This window comes from Phalacrocorax carbo, chromosome 3 (genome assembly GCF_963921805.1).
Source record: "Phalacrocorax carbo chromosome 3, bPhaCar2.1, whole genome shotgun sequence".
NCBI classification, from domain to species: Eukaryota; Metazoa; Chordata; class Aves; order Suliformes; family Phalacrocoracidae; genus Phalacrocorax; species Phalacrocorax carbo.
Window position 1 is genome coordinate 9,050,501 of NC_087515.1, and position 23,130 is coordinate 9,073,630.

General features: G+C 37.9%; 1 protein-coding gene across 5 annotated transcripts in view; it reads right to left on the reverse strand.

Moving 5' to 3' along the window:
• The window catches only part of RGS7 (regulator of G protein signaling 7), a 246,041-nt gene that overhangs the window by 12,038 nt on the left and 210,873 nt on the right, over nucleotides 1-23,130 (reverse strand). For all 5 annotated transcript variants that reach the window (XM_064445778.1, XM_064445776.1, XM_064445775.1 and 2 more), the window contains exons 10-15: nucleotides 15,252-15,326; nucleotides 14,059-14,157; nucleotides 13,263-13,324; nucleotides 11,655-11,765; nucleotides 11,067-11,192; nucleotides 3,085-3,271 (exon numbers count right to left, since the gene is read on the reverse strand). In XM_064445778.1, the coding sequence (XP_064301848.1) occupies nucleotides 3,085-3,271; nucleotides 11,067-11,192; nucleotides 11,655-11,765; nucleotides 13,263-13,324; nucleotides 14,059-14,157; nucleotides 15,252-15,326 (660 nt within the window). The remainder of the gene's footprint in view (nucleotides 1-3,084; nucleotides 3,272-11,066; nucleotides 11,193-11,654; nucleotides 11,766-13,262; nucleotides 13,325-14,058; nucleotides 14,158-15,251; nucleotides 15,327-23,130) is intronic.

Here is a 23,130-nt window from a genome sequence, read left to right on the forward strand (position 1 = left end):
ATTTATAGTCCCTATTTCCACTGTGGAATTATTTTTCTAAGCATTTACAGCTGAGTCCTAGCTTACGGCCCAGTTTCAAACCTCCCTTATATTGGTCAGTTTAGCTAAGTGACTAAATCAGGAGCTCTGGATCCTTCCTCATCAGATTTTCTGAATTAGTTTCTGGAGAAGCTTTTCTGACTTCATAGGCTGGGAAAAGGTACTAGGTTTCTAATTCAGCACCACAATAACATGCTTAAGTTAGGGAGGATATCCCCTGGTTACTTTTGAAAATATCCTTTGACAGATGTTTAGTCTGCTATCCAGATGACAATATAAAAAGGAAAATACACATGCAAGCTGAAAAACAGTGCCAGGCTAATCTAATTTCCAAGACAATTATTCTTCAGAGGCATATGAATATTTGGAAACCCTTATCCTGCAACCAAATGACACAAACAGTTTATGGCGCTTTTCTTTTTGAAGAATTCTCATTTCTCTAAAATATGAAAATCTAAAAATCTACGATGTAGGACAGTGTATAATTCTAGTTATAGTTCTAGTGTTAGGAAAGAGATTTGCAGAAAAAGCAGTTGGAATAGGAAATACTCTAAAAATATTTTTTTAAAGTCCATTGTGTTAGCTATTTTTGTTTTATTTTTTACTCAAACCCTACCTTTTACTATAGGAAACTTGCAGCATAGCAATCAGGAAACAGCAAATAAACTGTAAATACCATTTCTCAGCATGGTAGTTCATAAAATTAATGAATAGAAAAAAAAAAAAAAACAGCAAACCACCTTGCTTGAAAATTATGGCAAGGTAAAATTAAAGCTGATTTTTTATTTTAGTTTTATTAGAAACTCTAGAAATGACTCTAAGTGCCTTTCATTGTATTTCTTGCACTAGGCAGAGAAATTCTGGTGTATATTCAGAACTTAGGCTGGTTCATGTGGGGAGTTTCGATTCCACTCAGTTTCTACAAAAACAGCCAGCGCAGCCAACAGAGAGCAGAAATGACTGTGCTCCTGATGAACATGTCAATGGCGATGGGCATCAAAATGTTATTTTTGTGCACAACCCAACCCTGTAAAAGCAATAAATTAGGCTGTATTAGTATTGTTGATGTACACATTAGTCAGGAATTGAGGCTGGATGTTATTTAGAACGATCGGTCTATTTTTACTTATGTATCACTCTCATTTGACATGGAGTTCTGGGTGCCATCTTTGAAGTCCAGAAATGCTGATTTTCAAAAAAATTTTAACTGCAGTTAAATGACCTACTGACTGGCAGAATGACTTATAAGTGGTCTCTTTCCCAGCTGACAGGCCATAAAGAACCTGTTGCAGGGGCAGAGCCCTACTACTGACAAAACCCTGCCACCTCAGGTGGGGCACTTGGTAACGGTCCTAACGCTTCAAGCCAGAACACGGCAGGTACAGTCTGCCCCCTTTTCCCAGAGAAGTGGAGGCTTCCAGGTCCCAGTTTTACGCTGAGCTGGATCAAATAAGCAGAGGTCTGACAGGAGGAGAAGTCCCGCTTGCATAAAGACTGACTACATCCTTCATAAATGAAGGGGAAAAAAAAAATAAAGAGGAGAGAGACCTGGAAGTAAAATGGTGTTGAAATTTTACACCTATTTTTTTAAAAAAAATGAGTACCGGCAAGGAATTTAATTGTCCTTTAATGACTCAACTGTAAATACATACATTTTTTTAAAACCCTTAATCTTGCTAAACTGCCTATTTGTGTAAATTACGTCTTTGCTGTGCGCTGCATTCCTAAATCTCCAAGGGGTCAGCAATGCAAGCAAAAACTGTTTGTTTGGCTTAATACAGAGTACTTCAAAACAATGGGTCTGATATAGTGTCTAATGAAAACTTTATTGATGCATCATATGTTGCTATTCTCAGAACAGCAAAATGAAAGGTGATAGAATTATTCCTCCTCCTATTTAGGGCAGAGGCACTTTCCCAAAAAGTAGAAAGCTCCGATTCAATCCCGTGCTCTCCTTGGTGGGACTTGCAGCAGCATCTCCTGACTCCCCAGATGATGACCTAATAATCAAGCTGTAAGAAATTCTGCAGGGATATGATCTCAATCTCTCCTTTTGACACCATTTCACTTTGCATTAATAATTAAATTTTCATCTGCTGCTGCTGAAAAAGGGAGGATGGTACCGGTTCTACTACTTTTACTGTGAATCCAATTCTTTTCTATTGCTTTTCTCAGAAGTCTGCAAAGATGAAATATTAAGTTATAAGTCACAGGAAGTGTCGCATTCAATACAGAATGCTTGTTTTTTCTTCTGAGAAAAACTGAGATTTATATTTTACTGTTTTGATTTTTTAACTTTTAGTTCTAATCTCAAGTATATAAGTGTTCTCACAAATCTAGCTCTGGTAAAAAGCATCTTTTGTTGACGGCATTCAAATTCTGGCTCAATCAGACCCCCAAAAGCCAAATAAGACATTTACAGACTGTTCTTTACTGCTGTAATACTGATTATTGAAAAGTGGATCTTTAGGATCTTTGCCTAATGTTCTGTAGATAGTTTAACAAGGTATAGAATATGCAACATCCATGAAATACTACACGTCTGCACAAGCTGTTACAAAATGTTATTTCTCACATGGGTCATATTCTTTTCATGCTGGGTACCTGTGACTCCTATAAATGATAACAACACTTTTGGACATGCATTGAGAGAACAGACATTGAGCCTGTATCAAAGGAATTCTTTCAGAGACAGGTCCTGAGAACTAGAAACCAATGTGCGTGGGGGGAAGCTTTTCTCTTAATGGAACTCAATAAGAAAATTAAGAAAACACGAACATGAAAATATAATTTTCACTGCACACATGTTTTCCTCTGTTTGAAGCCCACTTGAAGACTCTATACCAGGCACAGAAGTTCCATGAAGACCTTTGGTAATTCATAGGCCTCATGAAAGACAGAATGTTACCCATTTGTATTGCCAAAACAGCATTTTAGGAATTAGAGCATTACCATTTTATTCCCAAATATATCTTATTTTTTGCGTACAGATTTCACTAGCCAACATTCTATTTCAAATGTCTTTAAACAGTATCACAAACTGACCTGAGCATCTTCAAATGTGTATCTTCCAGGGTCCTTTACGTTCTGCGTGGTTTTGTCATAACTTTTGGAATCCAGATTGATAGCGCTGGGTGCACCTGGAGCAAGAAATTCTTGCCAGATTTCCTGGACGCGAGCAGGAACTTCACGGATAGGCCTCTTCTTCAGGTCTTCTACTGCTAACCAGAACCTATGGCACAATATAGCATCTTGACTTCCAATTCAGTGTAATTATTAATGAATTGCTTACAATTTATTTGCTCTAAAAAAATGAAATAACTGACGTTTAGTATAAAACATGCTAAAATAAGAAAAATCTGTGATTTTATGTTGGGATCAGTATTCTGGTATACTGTCACAGGCAATCAATCCACCTTAAGAAGCAATTTTTACAAGCCTTTTCATGGGATGGGTGGGAAATCCTTCATTACTTATGTATGGGTAACTTGCTTACAGGAAGGTTTCCATTTAACTGGAATTAAACTGAGATTTCATTTCACCTGAAGCACAAAGGTTTATATTGCTTATAAACCTATTGCTTTCTGACATTCCTTCAAAAACTAATAAGAACTTATGTTCTTGCTATCTATATGAATCTCTTTTGAGTCCTGCTAAACTACAAACTGTGTAACTGTAATTTTGTTACTATTACTCCACAAATCATGTATAAAATGGAGAAGCATTTGTACTTCTTGCTATAATTTAATTTCTTTCTTCAGCGTTGCATGTCTATGCACATTTTTAACAAGACACTGAATGAAAGTACCCGTTCTCTCTTTTCTGCTGCTGAGTGAACCAACACTGGGCAGCCACGTACAGTGCAGGCCAGTTCACTGTATCCTTCTCACTCTGTCTGGAGCAGGATCACTTAAAAGGACTTGAGCACTTTGTGATCACAGCCAGCTAGCTTTAAGCTTTGATAATAATTTTTTTGCTTGCTATTATGATTGTTTTTTAATTTCTCCTATGGGTGTTTAGACTCACTGTACCAAATAATTCTAAATTCAGCTAGTATCCCATGCTTAGACATGGTGCAGACCACTTAGTTCTTCCCCCCACCCCTTAAGAGAGCTCAGCTCAAGTTTGACTTTGTTAAATATGCAATATATACCATAACAACTTTTCATTATTGTTTTGTCACAGTGGATCTTATGAAAAACATAAGCTGAACCTTGAATTAACTGTGAAATAAGGTGGATTTTACAAGGCTGGCAAATAATTTGAGTGCACCTTTAAAATGTGGTTCCACCCTCTTACACTGTGCGATTGAACTGAGCTCTCTTAGCTTAGTTAAACAAGGATAGGATAGGGGAGAGGAACAGTGGAACTGTACCCAAACCCCCATGAAAGCAAAACAATACCTCCCTCAATCCAAATTCTAGTATAGTTATTGCAACAATTCTTACGAGAGGATAGTAAAGTGTAGCAAACAAAACCTTACAGTATTCCTTCTTTAAGACATTCTTCACTTGAGGTGATTTACCTTCCAGGAAGCAATTAGTCCTTCATAGTCCTGTTCTGAATCTCTTTTGTAGTGCAGGTGGAAGGAGACCCTGCTCATCGCTCAGAAGACATTACGGTCAGCTTCACTCTACTGAGGTGACTATTATAGGTATTTCTACACTCTTCAATTTCCGTAGTATCTAAGCACAATCTTTCTGTCTATTGATCCCTTAAGGTTCTTCAAAAGACAGAGAAGTAATATTGTGCCAGTTTTGCAAATATATTAATAATGTAATAATATAGAGTGGTTTCTCCAAGGTCACAAAGGGAGTCTGTGCCAACAGAAGAACTTCAGTTTCAAAAATTCGGGGTATCATCACCTCTCTCTATGAGCTGCAATGCGAATTGAACGTAGGCACAGAGCCTGGGGACGTATCCGGAGAATCTGATGGCAACGCAGTAAGAATGGAGGCCTCATAACTCAAGTTTAAAAACTGCACAGCTCACAAACTCTATTTCAGTTCACTCTGTCAAATTTGGGCAACCTACTTTGGTTTCTTAAGCTGCTTTTGATATTTGCATTTAAAAGTGTATATCCTCCAGTGCTAACCCCTTCAAAAGCATCTTCTGGGACTGACTGATTACTCATGTGTATCGAAGTCAGGTAAGGAATAGAAAAAATGAAAGGGAAGAATGTTCTTTGTAAACACACATTTTCTATCACCCTGCAGACATCCTGAGGATCTAGCTCAAAGCTGTCACAGTCTTGCTTGTTCCATTATATCACTGACAATACTTCTGGAAGTCACCACAAACATGCCTTAGGATGCTATTTTCTTTAGCAAGCAAACTGCTTCCATATAGTAGGTGATACTCAATTATGGGGAATAGATGGGAGATAAATTTAACTTCTTTGAGGAAACATTCAGCTTCCAGCATAGAATAGGCAGGTTGCGTAGACACATCCTTACAGGCTGAACACCAGCTTTTTGATAGATTAATTTTATTTTACCCTTCTAACATTAGCATTCAAAAACCCTACTGAAAATGTGAGGTTCTAAATATAGAAACCTCTGTAAACGTGGGAAGAAAATGCTGATTTCTGCAGTATGTTATGTCTAGGGTGCCTACTTCACAGCCAACACATATTTTAACATTTTAATCCACTTACTGATCTTTCAAGAAAAAATGCCTGCCTTCCTCCTACAGGGAGTTAAAGTCAAATATGCAAAGTTAGAAAATGCCAAAAATAAGGCTGCCACCTCTTGCATTTTCAAAAATAACTTTTCCAAATATCCCATAGCAACCAATAGCACAGATGGAGTTGAAATGGAGCCTGCAAGACCTGAGCACAGGGCCTCAAATCAAAAGAGCTCCCTGTCCCCTTTTACAGCTCCCTGCCTCACGAGCTGTGACCAGAGCAGAAGAAGAATTCTGTAACAAACAGCATGCTGTGTGCAACAGTAAACACGTGCAAGGGCAGGAGAGTGGCGAGGGGGAACCCAACTGCATTTTCTGGACTTTGTTGTACACAGACTTAGTGCTACTCTGTGGAAGGAACTAGAGCTCAGTCTCTCTTCCCTTGGATGAAACTCTATCTCCTGTTGGTGGAGGTTTGCTTCTGCCGTGGAGACCCTCTCTAGAAGATGCTCAGTACTGTTTGAACAGAGACCTGAGTAGCTGGGTGTAAACCTCGCTGCTGTCTTCTGTCCCAGCATTTGGGATTCCACGTGCCGGGTCACACGCCAGACATATAGCTGAGTGAGAGTGTATAGCATATGGTAGTCATACATCCAGCCACATGACACGGTAAGACACATGTTGCAAGACATCTGGGGATTATGTCCTCCAGCTGGATTACTTTCAAAGTAAGGGTCGCCTTGCCAGATAAATAGCACAGCTGCAGCATGGCTCTGTCCCATTAACTGATCTAAATGTCAGATGCAGCCATCAGCAGATCCCAGATCAAGCTAATCAGTTAAATTTAGCACATAGGAACACAGAGGAAGTGAATGGCTCCACAAAAATGTGAGGTTTAGGCAGAGAGTGGAGACAGTAAAGGGGGAATTATGTGAGCTTTGCACCCAGTGCGTGTGGCACAATAGGTGGGAGGACAGACCTTTCAGCATTTTCAACAAAAGCAAACAAAAACCTTAAAAAACTCCTTGGAGAAAATCAGCTGCCATTTTTCTAGGGGCAGGAAAGAGTGCTTGCTGATTCCTAGAGTCCACAGGTACAGCTTGAACAAGTACAGGTTGTACAACTTCAAGCTTCAAGACAGAGCAGTGCTGAAGGTGTTCAGGCAAACGATAGAGAAAACCATTAAATCTTGCAACTAGTTCCTCTCATCTAATCTGCAGAAATGGCAACATTGCTGGGACTTGGTGTGTAAGCTTGAGTCTGAATGAGAAATAAAACACAGGCAATTTCAGCCTTGAGGATTAAAATTTGGTCAGTTATTAGCACCCAAAACAGGGTCTCATAATCAAAGTGTGAAGGATAAACATTACCGGTGCCCACACCGTGTGGGAATGTGTCGTTACCAACAATTCTGTTCAGACTTGCAGGACAGACATCAAGGACAGTTAATCAATCTTCATACATTGTAACATGCAGAACTCTTTCCCCCGCTATCAGTGAAGACAGAAATGTCTTGCATTTAAAGTCTTCAAGAGTGGTGATCAGTAATAAAGAAAAAAAAAGCGAAGCAGGCTGGATTAAAAAGAAAACTTAACCTCTTGCACCTTTTTCCCTCGTCTCTACTAAAAGCACCGTTATGGTGTTACTAAAAGGAAAACCAGAACCACTGAAATAAGTTAAACACAAAATTAACCACTTTGACTGAAACAGTTTATAGGCAACACTGCAAATTTTTAATAGTGTGTATGTGGAGTTTTATTTATTTTTTTCTACAGGATATAACTGAAGCCTGTATCTCCAGTACAGAACATTTCTGCAACAACTTAAATGGATGAATCCAAAATTAACACCTCACCAAATCTCAGCTTGCAGGGGGATGGTTAGAGAAAAACATGTAAATCTAGCTAACTGCTCAGTCGCTGCCTTCTTTTTCTGTGCAACCAGAACTCAAAGCCCCTTTTCCCTATTTACTCACACATTATGAAAGGATCAAAGGAAGGGGCAAGGGTTCCAGAGGCTTTTCCTTCTGTGCATCATGGAAGCGGTCCTGTCACCACTCTCCCCTCGCTAACCCAGGAGGCTTTTGCAGTCTTAGGACCGCCTTGGAGATCACACCTCCTGCAGTACTGTGCAATGACTTGGACAGGCTTTCAGATTAGCAGGCCTGAAACCATTTATATCTTTACAGGCTGCAATTCCTACAAAACAACCACTTGGGAGCAAATGTACAGTCAGAATATGAATATTAATTTTCCAAAGAATTCTGCAGCACTACAGGCAAAGGAAGGATGGGGAGAGGAATCGGCATTTTCTACAGGGATGAAAAAAAATAGGTCTCCAGGTGCCACATTGCAGTAAGACTTGTTTCACTATCTCACTTTCTTGGAGAACTCCTTTTTCAGTGCTTGGACAGCCTTGTGACCAAGCTCAGTAGTATTGGATCATGCTCCAACTTAAGTCTTGTGAATTTTAAACAATGGTCACCATTTTAGTAATAGGCAGTGGGAATTTTATAAATCTATTATCCAAATCATATGTTTAGCTATTTGCTCTGTGTAGTGAGCAGCAGGCAAAGTGATCCCTCCAAAAAATCTGCTTGGTAACAAGAGATTACAAGTCATAGCCTGCATTAAGGGAATGCAGAATCCAACCTGGGTGTTAGCAAACTGCAATCACACTGTAATGAAGTTACCACACTGACAGAACTGCTTAGACAGTTTTATTCCTTTGCTATGCTTTATAACAGCCTTTAGAGAGTGAAATATTATTAATCCCAATGTACAGGCAAAGAAAAAAAGCAGAGTTACAGAATAAGAAGGTGAAACCTGGTTGCATCCCTAATCACTGCACAGTTCTTAGTTTTAAGTCATGGCTCAAGTTTCTTCATCCCTGCCTGTTTCTTAAAACAGGATGTATGTCCACTAAGAATGAGATTTTCAGCCAGCTTAGACCCTCTCAGTCCAAGCTAATGAAACAGCAACACTGGGACGTTTAGCTAGATAAGATTATCACACTCAATAGAAACAGTGCATCTGGTAGACTTATCATTTCACACTTTTGGCATTTCTTCCACCAAAGCAAGGCATAAGACTTCTAATCAACTAATACTGAATCTTTCTGTAGTGTCTGCAATCCCCTGCTGTATCCTGTGTTCTGCACTTGGTAGCTTGAGTCCAGGGTCCCAGATGTCTATCCCGCTGTAGGTTTGATAGTGCTTGTTGTAAATTTTATCATTATTAGATCTGTAAAAGGACATGAGTCAGCTAATGAGTTAAGTTCACTTTGTTGCAGTGGGAAGATGTGGATGGAAATAAATCTTTTCCTCAAGGTGGCTGTCAAGTCCAAAAACACCACCCCAAACAGCCAAATTGCCACAGTGGGGTTAACAGGTGAGCAAAGAAATTGGTGGTCTTTCAAATTCAAGGTTTATTCTGCAGTGATGCTTGAAACCCTCAAACCTTTCATTTCTGTTACTGAGATCTATAACATTTAGACTCCCATACACAACAAGCTTTACAAAGTCATGCTCTCACCCAACTTTACTGTGTGAGCCTAAGGGTGGATTGATTTCCCACAGTTTGAGAATTCATAAACACAATTCTGAGCTTGTGAGACAGTTTTCCTTCAGTTAATCATCACAGAAAGCACCTTTTCAGTGCAAGTTTGATCCACTGTCTGATCCTTCTCAGGGACAGCCTTTAAGCTCATATTCACTGTTCCTCGGGTATTATATGTTATAATGCAAATATAAGAAACTAGAGAGAGAGAGGGAGAAGAGTAGATGGCATGTCAAGGAATCAGCTCTGGACAAATTTCTCTAGGGAATTTTTCTGGATCCATCACTTACAGTTTGCCTGTAGTTAGTGTTGTAAATAGGATTAGAAGAAAGCCACGGATTATGCAGGTAACAGTCTAGTTGGCAGAGAGACAGATTAATGACAGAAATGCATAGAAACTGCAGCACACACTGGGCTGGATAGGTTCATGTTTGAACAGCTGCTCTGCATTAGGAATTACCAGGATGCTCTTTAAATAAAAAAAAATTACCTTTCCTTTTCTTAGTATGATTCTGATTTTTAAAATTTCATTTCACCACTGGGAGTTTTAAATTAAAAAAATAAAAAAATCTGCATCTGTCACTAATGAATTTACCAACATGCACATACAGGTCAGGCCATACTTCCATGGGGTAAAGGTAAACAAATCAGTTGGAAAATATCATAAGGTCTAGAATACCTAATATACATTTGTCATGCAAAATTCAACGTTTGAATACGAACATGGTTAGCAACTCAGAGAAGTCCTTCTCCAATTATTCTGCTGACAAACTTAAATTAACAAGGAGGTCTGTGCAACTACTCAGCATTTATGAATCAACATCACAAAATGCTAAATGCCTTTTGTAAGATGCTTCATAATTGTAACTCTAGTATGAATGCCTATGCTGCACCACTTCGGGGTGATAACTGGCATAGGAAAAAAGTAGTTTAGTATTTTCCTGAGTTTTAGAATGTGTGCAAAAATAATTTTATACTCCTTATGCTATTGGTGAATGAGAAGTGATACAGAGGACAGATGACAAGAAGAGGGAATAAAGAGAAAAATAAGTTTACATACTTTTGTACTATCTACAGTTTGACTTATCTTTGGAAAGGCTGTTATCAATCCCTCTGAAACCTTACCAAAATACAACTTCCTTAGAACAGTGACAACAAAACATGCTATTAGCCAATGGATGGACTATCATTTTTTAAAATTAAATAATTGTTCTTCCTCACTTAAAAGTAATACTCTATGTATATACTTTTAAAAAATTATTTAAGCTTCATAGACTAGCAGCATCTTTCCATTTTGCAATTAGTGAGGAATTTGAGAGCTAACTGTCACACTAATTCTGTTGTGTCAGATTCACGAGTACTAGAATCTTGGTGGAGATTTGCAAAATACCAATGGTCCCCAGAAACCTGACCAACAGTGAAAATCTGTGAATTTCACTTTTAAATCCCTAATTTATTTTTTAACAAATTATTATTTTTTATTATTATTTTACTATTCTCATAATATTGGACTTAATGAGAGATACTGAACAGGCTTTGAATGGGTCAATGTTTTAAAATTGTTTAAAAAAAATGAGCTGTGAGAAAAGCTGTTATGTGAACAGTTTGACCAAAACTTGCACATGAATAGGAAAATATGCTTCATGGGACTCTCTGCTAACTATATCAATCTTTCCCTCAGCCTGAATGCGGGAGCATGCTGCAACCTGCACGAATGGATTCTGAAAGGTAGGACACAGGAAAAGTTTTGATGGGTCAAAAAATGAAAAGAAAGGTATCAGACAAAAAAGCCCCAACCCCAATATATCTTACAAGCTATTAAAAAACAAGGTCCCTCACATTTACCTTAAATTTTCTGAACTGAATTCTGACTCCAGGAATTTGAGAAACTGCTCTCTTCCCACAGGGTCTTTCAAAGCTTCGTCCATGCCAAATCCCCATCGTTTCACCCTCTGCTGTCCTGGCTCTTTGCTACAGAGGCAAAACCAACAGAACTTGCAATCAGCAATAGTCAGTAATCCAACACCCTGTGTTCATAATTTAGACTAAATCCTGAGGTTCAGCCGCAGATTTCTCAACTTCCAGATTGCTCATATCTGTGCAATGTTCAGAGATGTGTAACCAGGCTGTTAGTACTTACACAGAACGAAGCCAATGCGCATGCATTTACACAGAAGAATAAAGATTTCCAACCAGGAAATGTTATCAGATTTTAAAAGGTATCTTTTCTCCCCACACTGGAACCCTGGAAACTGGTTACTGTAACTTTTTACACAGATTTCTTAATCCATAGCTCTTCCCATCTTATGAAACTGTAACACTGGAAAGACCAAAAGGATACTGCATTGCCCTTCTGCCTCAGTATATTCGTGCAAATTTCAACAAAAGCCTGTTATACCCTTTTACCCCAAAAGAAGAAATAAAATTATATACCTTGCCTCCAGTTCCCAGAAAGTGGTGTCATCTGATATCCAAGGGTTTGAGGGATCAGGGGGCACAAGAAAAGGATCGTATTCCAAATACTGCTCTGTATAAGCTAATAGACTAGGAAAAGAAAAACAGAAAACATTGTCATGTCAAGAGGTGAGGAAACCTGATCAGGTTACCCCCGTTAACAAGTTACCTTGCATCAACTGAACCATGGTAACCAGGTGTGCACACACTCAGACGTCAGCTACGAGCTCGGGCTAAAATAGGTTTGCTGGAGCAAACCTTTTAAAAATGGACCCCTGAAGAAGGAGGGGTGGCTCGGGTCTTGTCAAGAGCTGAAATGAGAGAAACTACACACTTCCCTAATACTTCCACATAACTCCTTTTAGGCAATAATAAATTAAATCAAGCAACCTCTTCCAGACACATGTGCTTTCATAAAGGAACATGTTTTATACCCCTACGGTTTTAATTATCCATTCCTTTAAAATCTGTTCTAAAACACTGCATGCTATTTAGGCCATATTTACTGTCCCTGCAGCTGCTGGGACTCCTTTTTTCCTCTTCTAAATACAGTTAATATTTTTATTATTTCCTAATCAAATGGCACTACTCCCAAGTTTATTGCTTTCAAAAAAAAAACTTTTATTTTTTCTAAATTCTTCAGTATTTATGAATTGGTCTGACTCAGATGAACACACTAAAAACTTTGTATTCTGGTAATTTACATCTCCCATTTCCTTATTCCCACTTTCCATGTTCCTTTTTTCCTCATAGTTATTGAAAAATTATTGACAAGTGAAGACAAATATTCTTTCTTTTCATTCCTATTTATATTATATTTAGCCTGTTACATTCTTATTGCTCAGCACAAATTCTTAACCTCTTGTCTTTATAAATATATATTTATAAGTGTTTGTATGTGTATGCGTACATACACATATAAGCAGACACACACGCACAAACATATATGAGAGGATGAAGAACTATTTGTATTTGACCTCATTTTCTTTACTAAGCAGCTCTTTTTTCTTCAATTTTCACTATCTCTGTATTTGATGCATAAGGTTGAGCATTCCTTTTCTCTTCCTCTTCTCTACCTAAGCCGTAGTTAATCTTTCCAAGGGGCTTTTTTATTTTATTTGCTTTCTAACCCCTTACTGAACAAATTTTGGTCTTATTTGGAGAAAGATTCCTAGCAGTGTTACACCCTCTGACCAAAAGTAAGCCAGACTCCCTTTGTTCAGTCACCAAGCTCCTCTCCCAGCCAGCCCTGGCAATCAGTTCCCTTGCTTTATCAGTGGTTGCCCTTTTGAAATGCTGACACAGTAACCCCAGACCTATTTCCATTTAGCCTCCCTGCCAGTGCAAGGTGAAACTTGTGACCACTTGGTCAGAGGCTCTTGGGTTTATCAGAAATATATCATAGAATATCTGGGCCATCTTTTATCAAAAGAACTTCATACTTCCCACTTAAAGTAAACTCTCATCATCTATTTCTATAACACCTGAGCTCCCTTTTCTCTCTTTCTTTGACGCTATTTCATACTGACATTTTCCCAATAGTTATCAGTCTAATTGAAAAACCAGAACATGTGACAATATACTTACCTCTCTGCAACTTTTGACATTTTTAATCTATGCCTGTCTAATTGCATTTGCCAGTGCTTAATCTGCAAGAGAGGAGGGCAAAAAGTGCTATGAGTAATTCATTGCTTGACTTTATTTCCATAATTTTTTTTTATTAGGGCTGTAATTTAACCTTACTTTATCCTAGGGCACAGAAGACAAATATATCTGAGTTAGAACAACATTTCACCAGTGGAGTTCTAAAATAAATGGAATTTTCCTTCAAAGAGAAAAGATCATACAGAGACAAAAAAAGGACCCAGTATAACATTTTCCCTAAAGATTCATCAACAGAAATCCAATTAGCCTTTTTTTAGATTTTTTAAGAGTACTACTAATTCTTCAGACATTTACCTTCTCCCAGTTCTAACACTTCAGCAAAGATTAATGACACATGAACAGTAGATAAATGTGTGGACCCACACATGCATACATGGAGAGGTATGTATACCCCCGAACCTCAAATTAGTGTCAAGGAAGAACGAGCTGTCTACTGCTAAAGGGGCTAAAGGGCTTAGCTACGCAAAGGACCCACTGACTGGCCTGCTGCTAACTGCTTTTAACCACTTAATGCAAGGTACAAAAAATGTCAGGTTTTCTCTCATTAGCTTTAATAGAGGTTGCATACCTAAATCCATATATGCTGAAACAAGAAGGTTTACTAAACATTTGCTAGATCTTTTCTGAACATACTTCCCAGTTACAGTAATTTTTGGTTTAATACCTACTTTCCTAAAAAGTTCATTTAAAAGTATATGTTTGTAGTTATTTTTCAAACCTCTTGGTGTAGTTCATCTTCTGTGGGTGGCTTAGTCTCTGGTGCTGGTGTGTGGGTAGGGCTGTGACTTCGAATATCGTTTTGTAAGCCATAGACAGACTATGCAAAAAATATGGAACAACGATAGTTGCTTTCAGACAATGCTTTCTACACATACCCATAGTAACTGTGATGTTTCAGTACAGCATGCTCAAGAAATAAGCCAAGCTCATCTTTTTCTAAAGAAACTGCAAATAAGCCATTCACTCAGATAAAATTGTGCTTCCATACCATGGTGTAAAAGAAAAACTCCCCAAACCCCACAGTTCCATAATGCCAAAGAACACAGGATCTAATTTTATTATGGTTCTATATTAACAGTATAGTAAACATGGGGGGTGACACAGACAGGCAGCTATTATAGTAAGTGGACACAACTGGTAAGAAAAGAAGAAACAGCATCTTGAAAAGTAGACTATCACAGTGGATTATTTGGGTGACTCCCAAATTTGCAATGACTGCTTGGTAAATTACGCTAATCTGGACCTTTCACTACCATAAATTAGCTAAGATAAAAGTTTCTTAAATCCACTTTCTGTTTTAAAACATATTTTTCCATGCGTTGACATGAAAATATACCTCAAAGGGAGTACTTCAAAGTTGGAGTCAATCTATGTTATTATGATACAAAGGATTCAAAAGAAAGTGTTGTTCCAATCCTTCTATACACCCCTAGAGATTTTACACTGTTCATGCCTGGATCCTAATTTAGATGAAGCTAATTTCCTCCACAGTTTCTGGTCATCCATTTCAGTCATAACTATAAACTAGAGACACCCTGTTCATTAAGACCAGCACAAGAAGAACTGCTGTCATAGTTTACACTGCATTTTTAATTTATTTTTCCTTAGTTACTGACAGAAATGTTTTTACATGCTTTATTCAATCTACTTAACAACATGAATAAAGCCCACAAAAATAAATTTTATTTTCATATTTTCTGTGTATTTCTCCAAAGCCTTTCTTATGTGATAGCATTTACTTAGTACTAGCAAATTTATTAATACTAATTCATTTAAGAACTTATCAAATAATAACATACATTTGAGTATTTGTTCCTTGCAGCTGTAAGAAAAAATTGTTTTAGAAATCTATGGAACTTCATGCTATGAATTACCTCCACCTCCCTCTTTTGATATAACAAAAGTACTTACCTTTCTTGTTTTATGTGGATTTCTCATTCTTGAAGATTTTTTTATATCCACTTCAGTAGTGTTTACGCATCCAGGCTATTAAAAGAAAAAGAAAGGAAAGCACAAGGATAAAACCTGCGAAGGGACTCCATACTATTTTCATTGAGATACTCCTCTTCAGTTTGTAAGGTTAAGAAAATAAATAACTAGAGGCATATAATAACTTGATGCCCTTCTGCAATAGTCCCTAAAACCTAAATAACAAGAGTCTAAGGAAGCATCTCAAGTACCGTTTTTTCTGGCTTAGTGTAAGAGAGCCTCTTTTGCTATTCAGCATTGTTTGCTGGACACTAAGATGGCTTTTAGGACAAGTTTTACTGTATATCTTTATGCTGAAAGTACTAAAAGCAGTCTACAGATGAGCGGAAAATATCCAAATGCATATTATAAACCACATTTGCAGCGCAGACAGGCACTAATTCAAACTAAATTGCTACTGGCAGTGTTTGGGAATTTTGAGTGAGACACTGAAGACCACATGCTTAGAGCTCATGACACTGTGAATTTGAAATAAAATAAATTATCAAGATAACAGAAACAAATCATGTTTCTGCTTTGATTTTGCCAAGGAAGCCACACAATGTGCGTTCTAGCTATCCCTCTAAGAAGCATGGTTGATCTCATTAGGCAAAATAAATAGTATTGTGCAATAGCCACCTCAGCTGTGAACCTCAGCCCTCCTTCAAAAGCATCTAGTTTTGGGTCACTTTTTAAAAGATGATCTTTTTCTATAAAAAAAAGAGAGATTTTTAAAAAGTGCCAAAATGGGATCGGTTTCTTCAGAAAAGAAAAGAAAAAAAAAGAAAAACCAGGCTTGAGCAGCCTAACGAGAAGGCTGGCAGTCTGAACAGAATGACTCTCAACACATCTGATCTCGCCTTCAAAGATTTATTCTCACAACTTTCCAAAGGACACAAGTCTCCTATTTTCTCCTAATTCATCTTCCTTTGACACTTCCCTCTGAGTATGAACTCTCTGAAGAAATGTGTTCTTTACCCATTGCTGGAAACAACTAATAATGAGTGTTATGCTCTCAGGTGAGTTTTACCTATTGATTTTAGAGGGATTACATTTGGCACTGAGAGTGGGAAGAACAAAATCTGCTCTCTAGAGGGAGCAGAGCTTTAGTGAAAGTAGGTCGGGGTTTTTTAATGGCAGTGGCTAGATGTAGAATTTATTTGCCAGACAACCAAGCTGGACTTATCATCACACTAATGATACAAGCTTTGTCTTCTTATCGTAATGTAAAATGCTTGATGTGGCCATAAATCATCAGACAACAATTTTAAATACTTCTTATATAGGCAGAGCTAAGAAACAAATACATTTCATTAAACAGGCCAATGGTACTCTGCCTCTGGAAAATATTGTAAATAACAGACCAGTTCTTTTATCCAGTAGGATTTTTAAATTAATAAATACATTTTATTTTAAAGTAACACATTAATGTGTGTTTGATCATATTACATTTGCAGTATAAACAGTTCCTCATCAAGTAAGAATAAAAATAGGCACTTAGTATTCTCAAGATTGCACCTGACATGCCTATTGATCTACATTTGGGAAGGTACATTTTGTGCTTGTGAACAAAAATGGGAGTTTTTAAACTCAGAATAACTTGTAACTCTCAAAGGCAATGACAAGTTGAGAAATACAGAATTCTGCATGACGGTTAATTTAAAGGCAGAAAGCAATTTTACAGGGCAGTATACTGAGATATAAAGTTAAAAAGAAAACAATGCATCTACCTTAGGATTATGGCAGCAGCTGGCAGTGAAGAAGACATGGGCTTTTAACAGTATGTACAGCCCTTGAATGCAACTGTTTGAATAGCAGGTACACTTACATAAGGCACAAACTATTATTCGTTTAGTTTTCAATTATGGTTTGTCAAAAGCATGTCCTAAAAATGGAAAGGGGAAAAAAGAAGAGAAAAAAAAGGGGGAGAGGGGGGCATAAACCTCATCCGAAGCCTCTTATTTTCAAAGATTTGAAGTCCACCAGCAGTAAATCAGTATGAACAGGTCCAGCACCTTGCCCAGGTAACTCACATGCCAGAGCTGTGCAGACTGGTGCGAGGGACACAACAAGAAATTCTAGGAGATTTTTAGGAATGAAACAAGGGCGAAGCTTTTGCTGGTTGGAAAGACACCCAGCCCAGTACTGACCTTCTACAGCATCTAGTGGATTCTTACTGACACCTGGCTGTTTAAAACCTCTCACGCTGAAGTAAAGCTGCTGTGGCATACTTCAGCAGGGGCACGCATGAGAGGCCACGAGGGCAGAAACTGGACCGAGGTGTCACCAAAGGGAAGCCGATAGGAGAGCAGCAGCAGGAAGGTACAAGCAGGGAAGCGTCACGAAGTTTCAGTGCAAAAGAAGGCACTTAAAGGGTGTATCACTACTCTGACAACCCTGGGGTAACAATAGGAGTTTAAGACATATATCACTACCACCATACAATACTGTTCTCATAATTTGATTTAAATTATATCACTGGAAGTACCTATTGTAATCGGGGCCACAATTAATGTTTTCTTCTCAACTGAAGAGTATTTCTTTAAATGATACTTGATATGAGATGGAATTTATTGTTTCTCTGGTGCTGCCACACTTCATCTGTCAATGTTTAGGAATAAATATCAAACATCTTTTCAACTAAAACAAACACAAAGGCGTGCATTATTTGAACATTTTGCTAAAATAACTGAGAATCTTTGTAGGACAACCTTTGCTGGACAACATTTCATTTTATTCGCATGCCCCCATTAACATAATAAGTATGTGTTTCGATACAATTACATCCAGCTGTGTTTTCTTTTTGTGTTGCTTTTTTAACTGGACTACCATAGTTCGAATAGTGAGATGCCTGTCAGAGTGCTCTACTGCAAGATTCCCATTTAGTGTGTACTATATAATTTGCATACTAATACTGTAAATAGTTTTCAAACAGATTTCCTGGAAGATTTGAAATGTCTTCTATATGTGTAAACAGAATGTTTATTTCTTCCAGGACTAATATTCTGTATGCAAACAGTTGCCCCTCCACACATGCAGAGTGAAGTCATGTGACCTTGCTGAAATTATCATACAGCAGGGTCATAACCAGGGGAGAATGTGGCCCTCATCTGTTTTTAAATAGCTGGTTGAAAAACTATCATACATTCAAAGGAAACTTAGTTTCTTTTCATCTGTTAGCATGCCCTTATCTCAAAGTACAAATGCTATTTTATTAATTTCCAGCAAAGGACATGTCAGTTCAGTCATGATAAATTCACTGCTGAGATAAATGGATGCAGATAAATAATATAAAAAGCCACATATAGAAGATTTTTTAATCCCTACTTCAATTATTGGATAATCACACTAGTAAGAATTCCAAGCAGCACAGCTTCCTATTGATGCTGTCTAGGAGGTTGCTTAATAGGATTCTGCCAAGAAATGCAGTGGAAGGAGGAAGCCTCCTCTGCAAGGAGAGGAGGTCCAAGAACTCCAGGTCCAAGAACTTACATCTTGGATCTGGCTACAGCCAACATTTGATAACAACAACCACCTGAGAGTATGTTAAGTTAAAAAAAAAATCCACTTGACATTTCATATTCTTTCCCCGATAGCTGTGCAACAGTAAATTAATTAATTAAGCCCTTGTGGTAGTGCTATCAGCAAATTAATTTTTGCCACCTGTAGCAACTCTCTGGAAGAATTCATTGTTTACATCAATGGGATGCTTTAGCCATGGTACCTTTCCATCCCAATGAACTTTCTGAACTCAGTTCATCAGTCAATCAGTTCTGAACCCAGATACCTAATATTTATAGTCTGTTTGCTGTACAAAGTTGCACACTCCAAGAGTCCATTTTATTACCTGGCCACGTAGCCAAAACCAATTGCTGTCAACGCCTTTTTGAGTAAAATCTCTTTGCTATGTTGTAATTCTAACAACTGTGAAATCCTCAATGGAAAGTAAATTAATGTTTATAATGATGTCAGTTTAAGTTTTGATGTTATTTTCTTTCTTAAAGAATATGGCAATTTAACTGTGAAACTACTCTAAGCCAGAGTAACTAGAAGTTTTCTTGCATCTGAGACAAATACACCCACGTATGTGGGAGGGAATAAGCTCAGGCATTGCAATAGGCTGGGAACTCTATCGCTGCTCTGTAGAAAACGATCTGAGGGAGAAGCTGAGCATGAGTCAGCAGTACGTCCTTGCAGCAATGCAGACAAACTGCATACCCAGCTGCATTAGCAATAGCATACCCAGCAGGCAGACAAAGTGGTTATTTCTTTCTATGCAGCATCATGAGGATACACCTGGAATAGCAAGACTAGTTATGGGCCCCACAAACAACACAGGAAATATATTCAGAACGGATAAGTCCAATGGAGGAACAGACTTTGTTCTGCTTGCAAAAGGGAAGGTCTAACTTGTCTTCTGCTGCCTAAAGGGGGCTTGCAGGGCTAGACATTTTCCAGAGGTGCACCATGAAAGGACTGAAGGCAATAGTCAGAAATTGTAGTAAAGGAAATTTCAGTTAGCTATAAAGGTATATTCTTCATAAGAAAAGGAAGAAGTTTCTTAAAAGAGGCTGTGGAATCTCTGTCCTTGGTGATTTTCAAAGCTTGTTTACCAAAGGCCTGGGCAATCTTATTCAACTTAGAAGTTAGCACTGCTTTGAGCAGGAGGTTGGACTAGAGGACCTCCAGAGGTCCCTCTCAGCCTGCATTTCTGTGATACAGCCTATTTCCAGTCCAGAAGGACTTTCCAAAATGCAGGGATTGAAATTCAAATAATCCACCTTACAGAACACTCCAATCAAGTATTTGCAGCAGTGTGAAATTCATCACCCTGCCTTCCCCTCCCCACAACAGCAGAACGGAAAGACAAGACTGGTATTTGCTTCCTTAGTGCTGCATCTGCCCCCTGGCAGCCTATGGTATGTAGTCAACCTATACAAAAAAACCTAGCGATGAATTACAGAAAAGTAATTTCACAGCCTCTTTAGCTAAAAATGCACAGGTGCTATTTAAAATAATTACCTCGTTTCAATATGCACACCCATAAATTCAGGGTGCATCAAAGCAGTAAATATTTAGGTGGATTGATTCACATTCCTTACACAACTTCACTGCATTTCAGTGTCAATAAAGTATGAAATAAATCTTTTTATTTTGTTTTGCAAGCATGGGCTAACTTGTTAAGATTAACTGCAAAATACTAAATTTCAAGATCTCCAGGCTTTCAAAATTAAAGCACTATAAATTTAAATCATGGACATGGATACAAAAAACGTGACAGATCTTTGCTTCTGCTTGGAAAAGATAAAGTCAGACACACAAACATAAAGACGAGGCAGAGACTGAGAGCTGTCTTTTACACTACTTGTGATAGCTGGCTATCAAAATATAGTAAGCTTAAAATTTGAAATTTCCTGAGTGACAAATGTTAGTGTCGCCTTCTGCAACAATCTATTCTGCTATTTCTGTCATTGTTGCTATTTCTGTCATTTTTCTAGGAAAGGAGTCTTCTAACCCTCAAGAGTCACTATTCATATCACTTCTGAAGTAGGGAAAGGAAGTTAATTAGACAGTGACTGGTAAGCAGAATACCAGCGTTCATTTTCATTTGTAGTTTTTCTGTTCCAGTTTACTGTTGTAGCTCACTGAACCGTATGTAGTTGAAAAACAAGGGGAGAATAAGGGCATGAAAAAGTATAAAAAAGAAATGAGGCAAAGAAAACAAATCCAGTGGTGCTCAGCTGAAAAAAATTAAAAAGGAGTTATTTAGGTGGGGGAATACGCAGTTTGACTGTGGTTATGTGGGGAAGTTTATTTTTTCTCCTACAAAGTCTAGCATCAAAGGAGACATTAAAATCCTATATTGAGTGAGTTGTCAGTAATGGCTAAACCCGAGGCTCCCTCAGCGAAAAAGACAGGCTACATTCTGCAATGCACCAATTTTTCATTTCCCAGAGTTGTAAGTTATTGGAGTGTGAAGAACCTGCTAAGGCTTTTAAGGAAAGGTTGAGGTTTAGGTATAGATTATTCGGATATTTTGGGGTTTTCCTCATTTTACACAGTTCAGTGTCAATGAGTAGAAAGGTTTTGCAGTAGAAGAGCTGCACTATTAATGACTTTGCTGGTGCAATAGAAAGTCACAGAAAAAGACTTCAAACGTGCTGAGTAAAGTGGTCAGCTCTTTTAACAGGATTTGGAAAACCAGCTGTTATCTTAAGGTCCAGTCAAAGGAGGGCTGCACATTTCCAACCCTTTACATATTCCAGAAAACTGTTTTTCTGGTGGTTTTCTGACGGGACTTGAAACCTGTGTAAAATGTAACTCACTTTATAACTATTAGATCAATCAACCGCAACTAGAGTGATGAAAAAATAAACACAGTCTTCAGAGTTGCCAGAATCTCAACTATGGAGGAACGTGTATTGATACCGCTGCTAGGGGGACTCTCTCTGGCCTCTGTTACACCACCCAAGGCAGTAAAGCCAAACCAGTGATTACAGGGACTGGGTTACAGGAACCACTTCCTTTCGCCTGGAGAAAAATATTGTTACTTACAACTGAAGCAATTAATCATGGGTTTCATTTACAATCAGCTAGGTGTACTTAATCCAAAACACACTTATGAACTTTATTAGCTTCTCCAAAACTCTACGGCTTAATTACAATTTCCATTCGTTTCAGCAGTTCTTTGAAAATAACTCTGAGAAATGGAGTGTGTAAGCATTGGGACTTCTCTCGACAATGTCTCATGCCATAAGATCTCCAGTAAATTAGCAGATGTCTGAAGAAAGAGGAAAAATATTATCATGAGTTTAATTATTGGGATACAAGTGATGGACTTTTAGGTTTTTTTTAATTTTGCAGCTTATACCCCATCTATCGCAAACATAGTATAATGCAATAATTACAAACTCTAAACTAAGTTGGGTGGGTATCCCCACCGCAGGGTCTGGCTACTTAATGAATACAGTCTTTGCTCCGCAGTTGAAGCTGAGTATACCAGATAGATTTTTTGTTCCTGTATACGTAGTGGCACTGTAATTTTTACAGAAGTATCTAGAGACTATCATGCAATAGAAGGGACCAGCACCAACTTTTCTTCTCTCTACTTGGCTTTCCAAGAGTATGTGTGTCACACACTTTTTAAATTTTTTAATAGTATCATATTTCCAGCTTCTGCACAATTACTTTTAGCACAACTGTCTCTCTGGAAACATGCCTTTTTGATTCAGACACACAAGCACTGTGACTGGACTTTTGATATCTACCATTAAGTTACAGTGCTTTTACAGAGGTCCCACTTGCATTATAGTCCTAATAATAAGCAAACACAGAAAGATAAATATTTGGATTACAGACCATTATGTCCATGGTAACTTAATACAAAAATTGTAGTAAGTATGTAAGCTTGATGATTACTTTGTATACAGCTTCTATCAAGGTTTCACCTCCCTAGAACTCCAGACCAAACTTCTCTAAAATTAGCTCACAATTTCTCTACTTTTTCATATGGAATCTCTCTTCAGTTAGAAATTAGCTTATCTGGGAAGTACACCTATACTTTCCAATTAACACCTATAAATCATATTTAATGATTAGGAAGCAAATCCCAAGATCGTTCTCAAGTATAAATTCTGCAGCAGCATGTTTCAGATTCCACTCCCAGATGCCTCATAACTTTGGCAGATAATCAGGGAAAAATTATTAAAACCTGCTTGTTCTACTAAAGCATTAGATATTTTGCTGCATTTCTTCAGCCTTTCCATTATGTATCTTAAAAGAGGTGTGTTATGCTACTAAATACTGTCTTTACGGAACACAA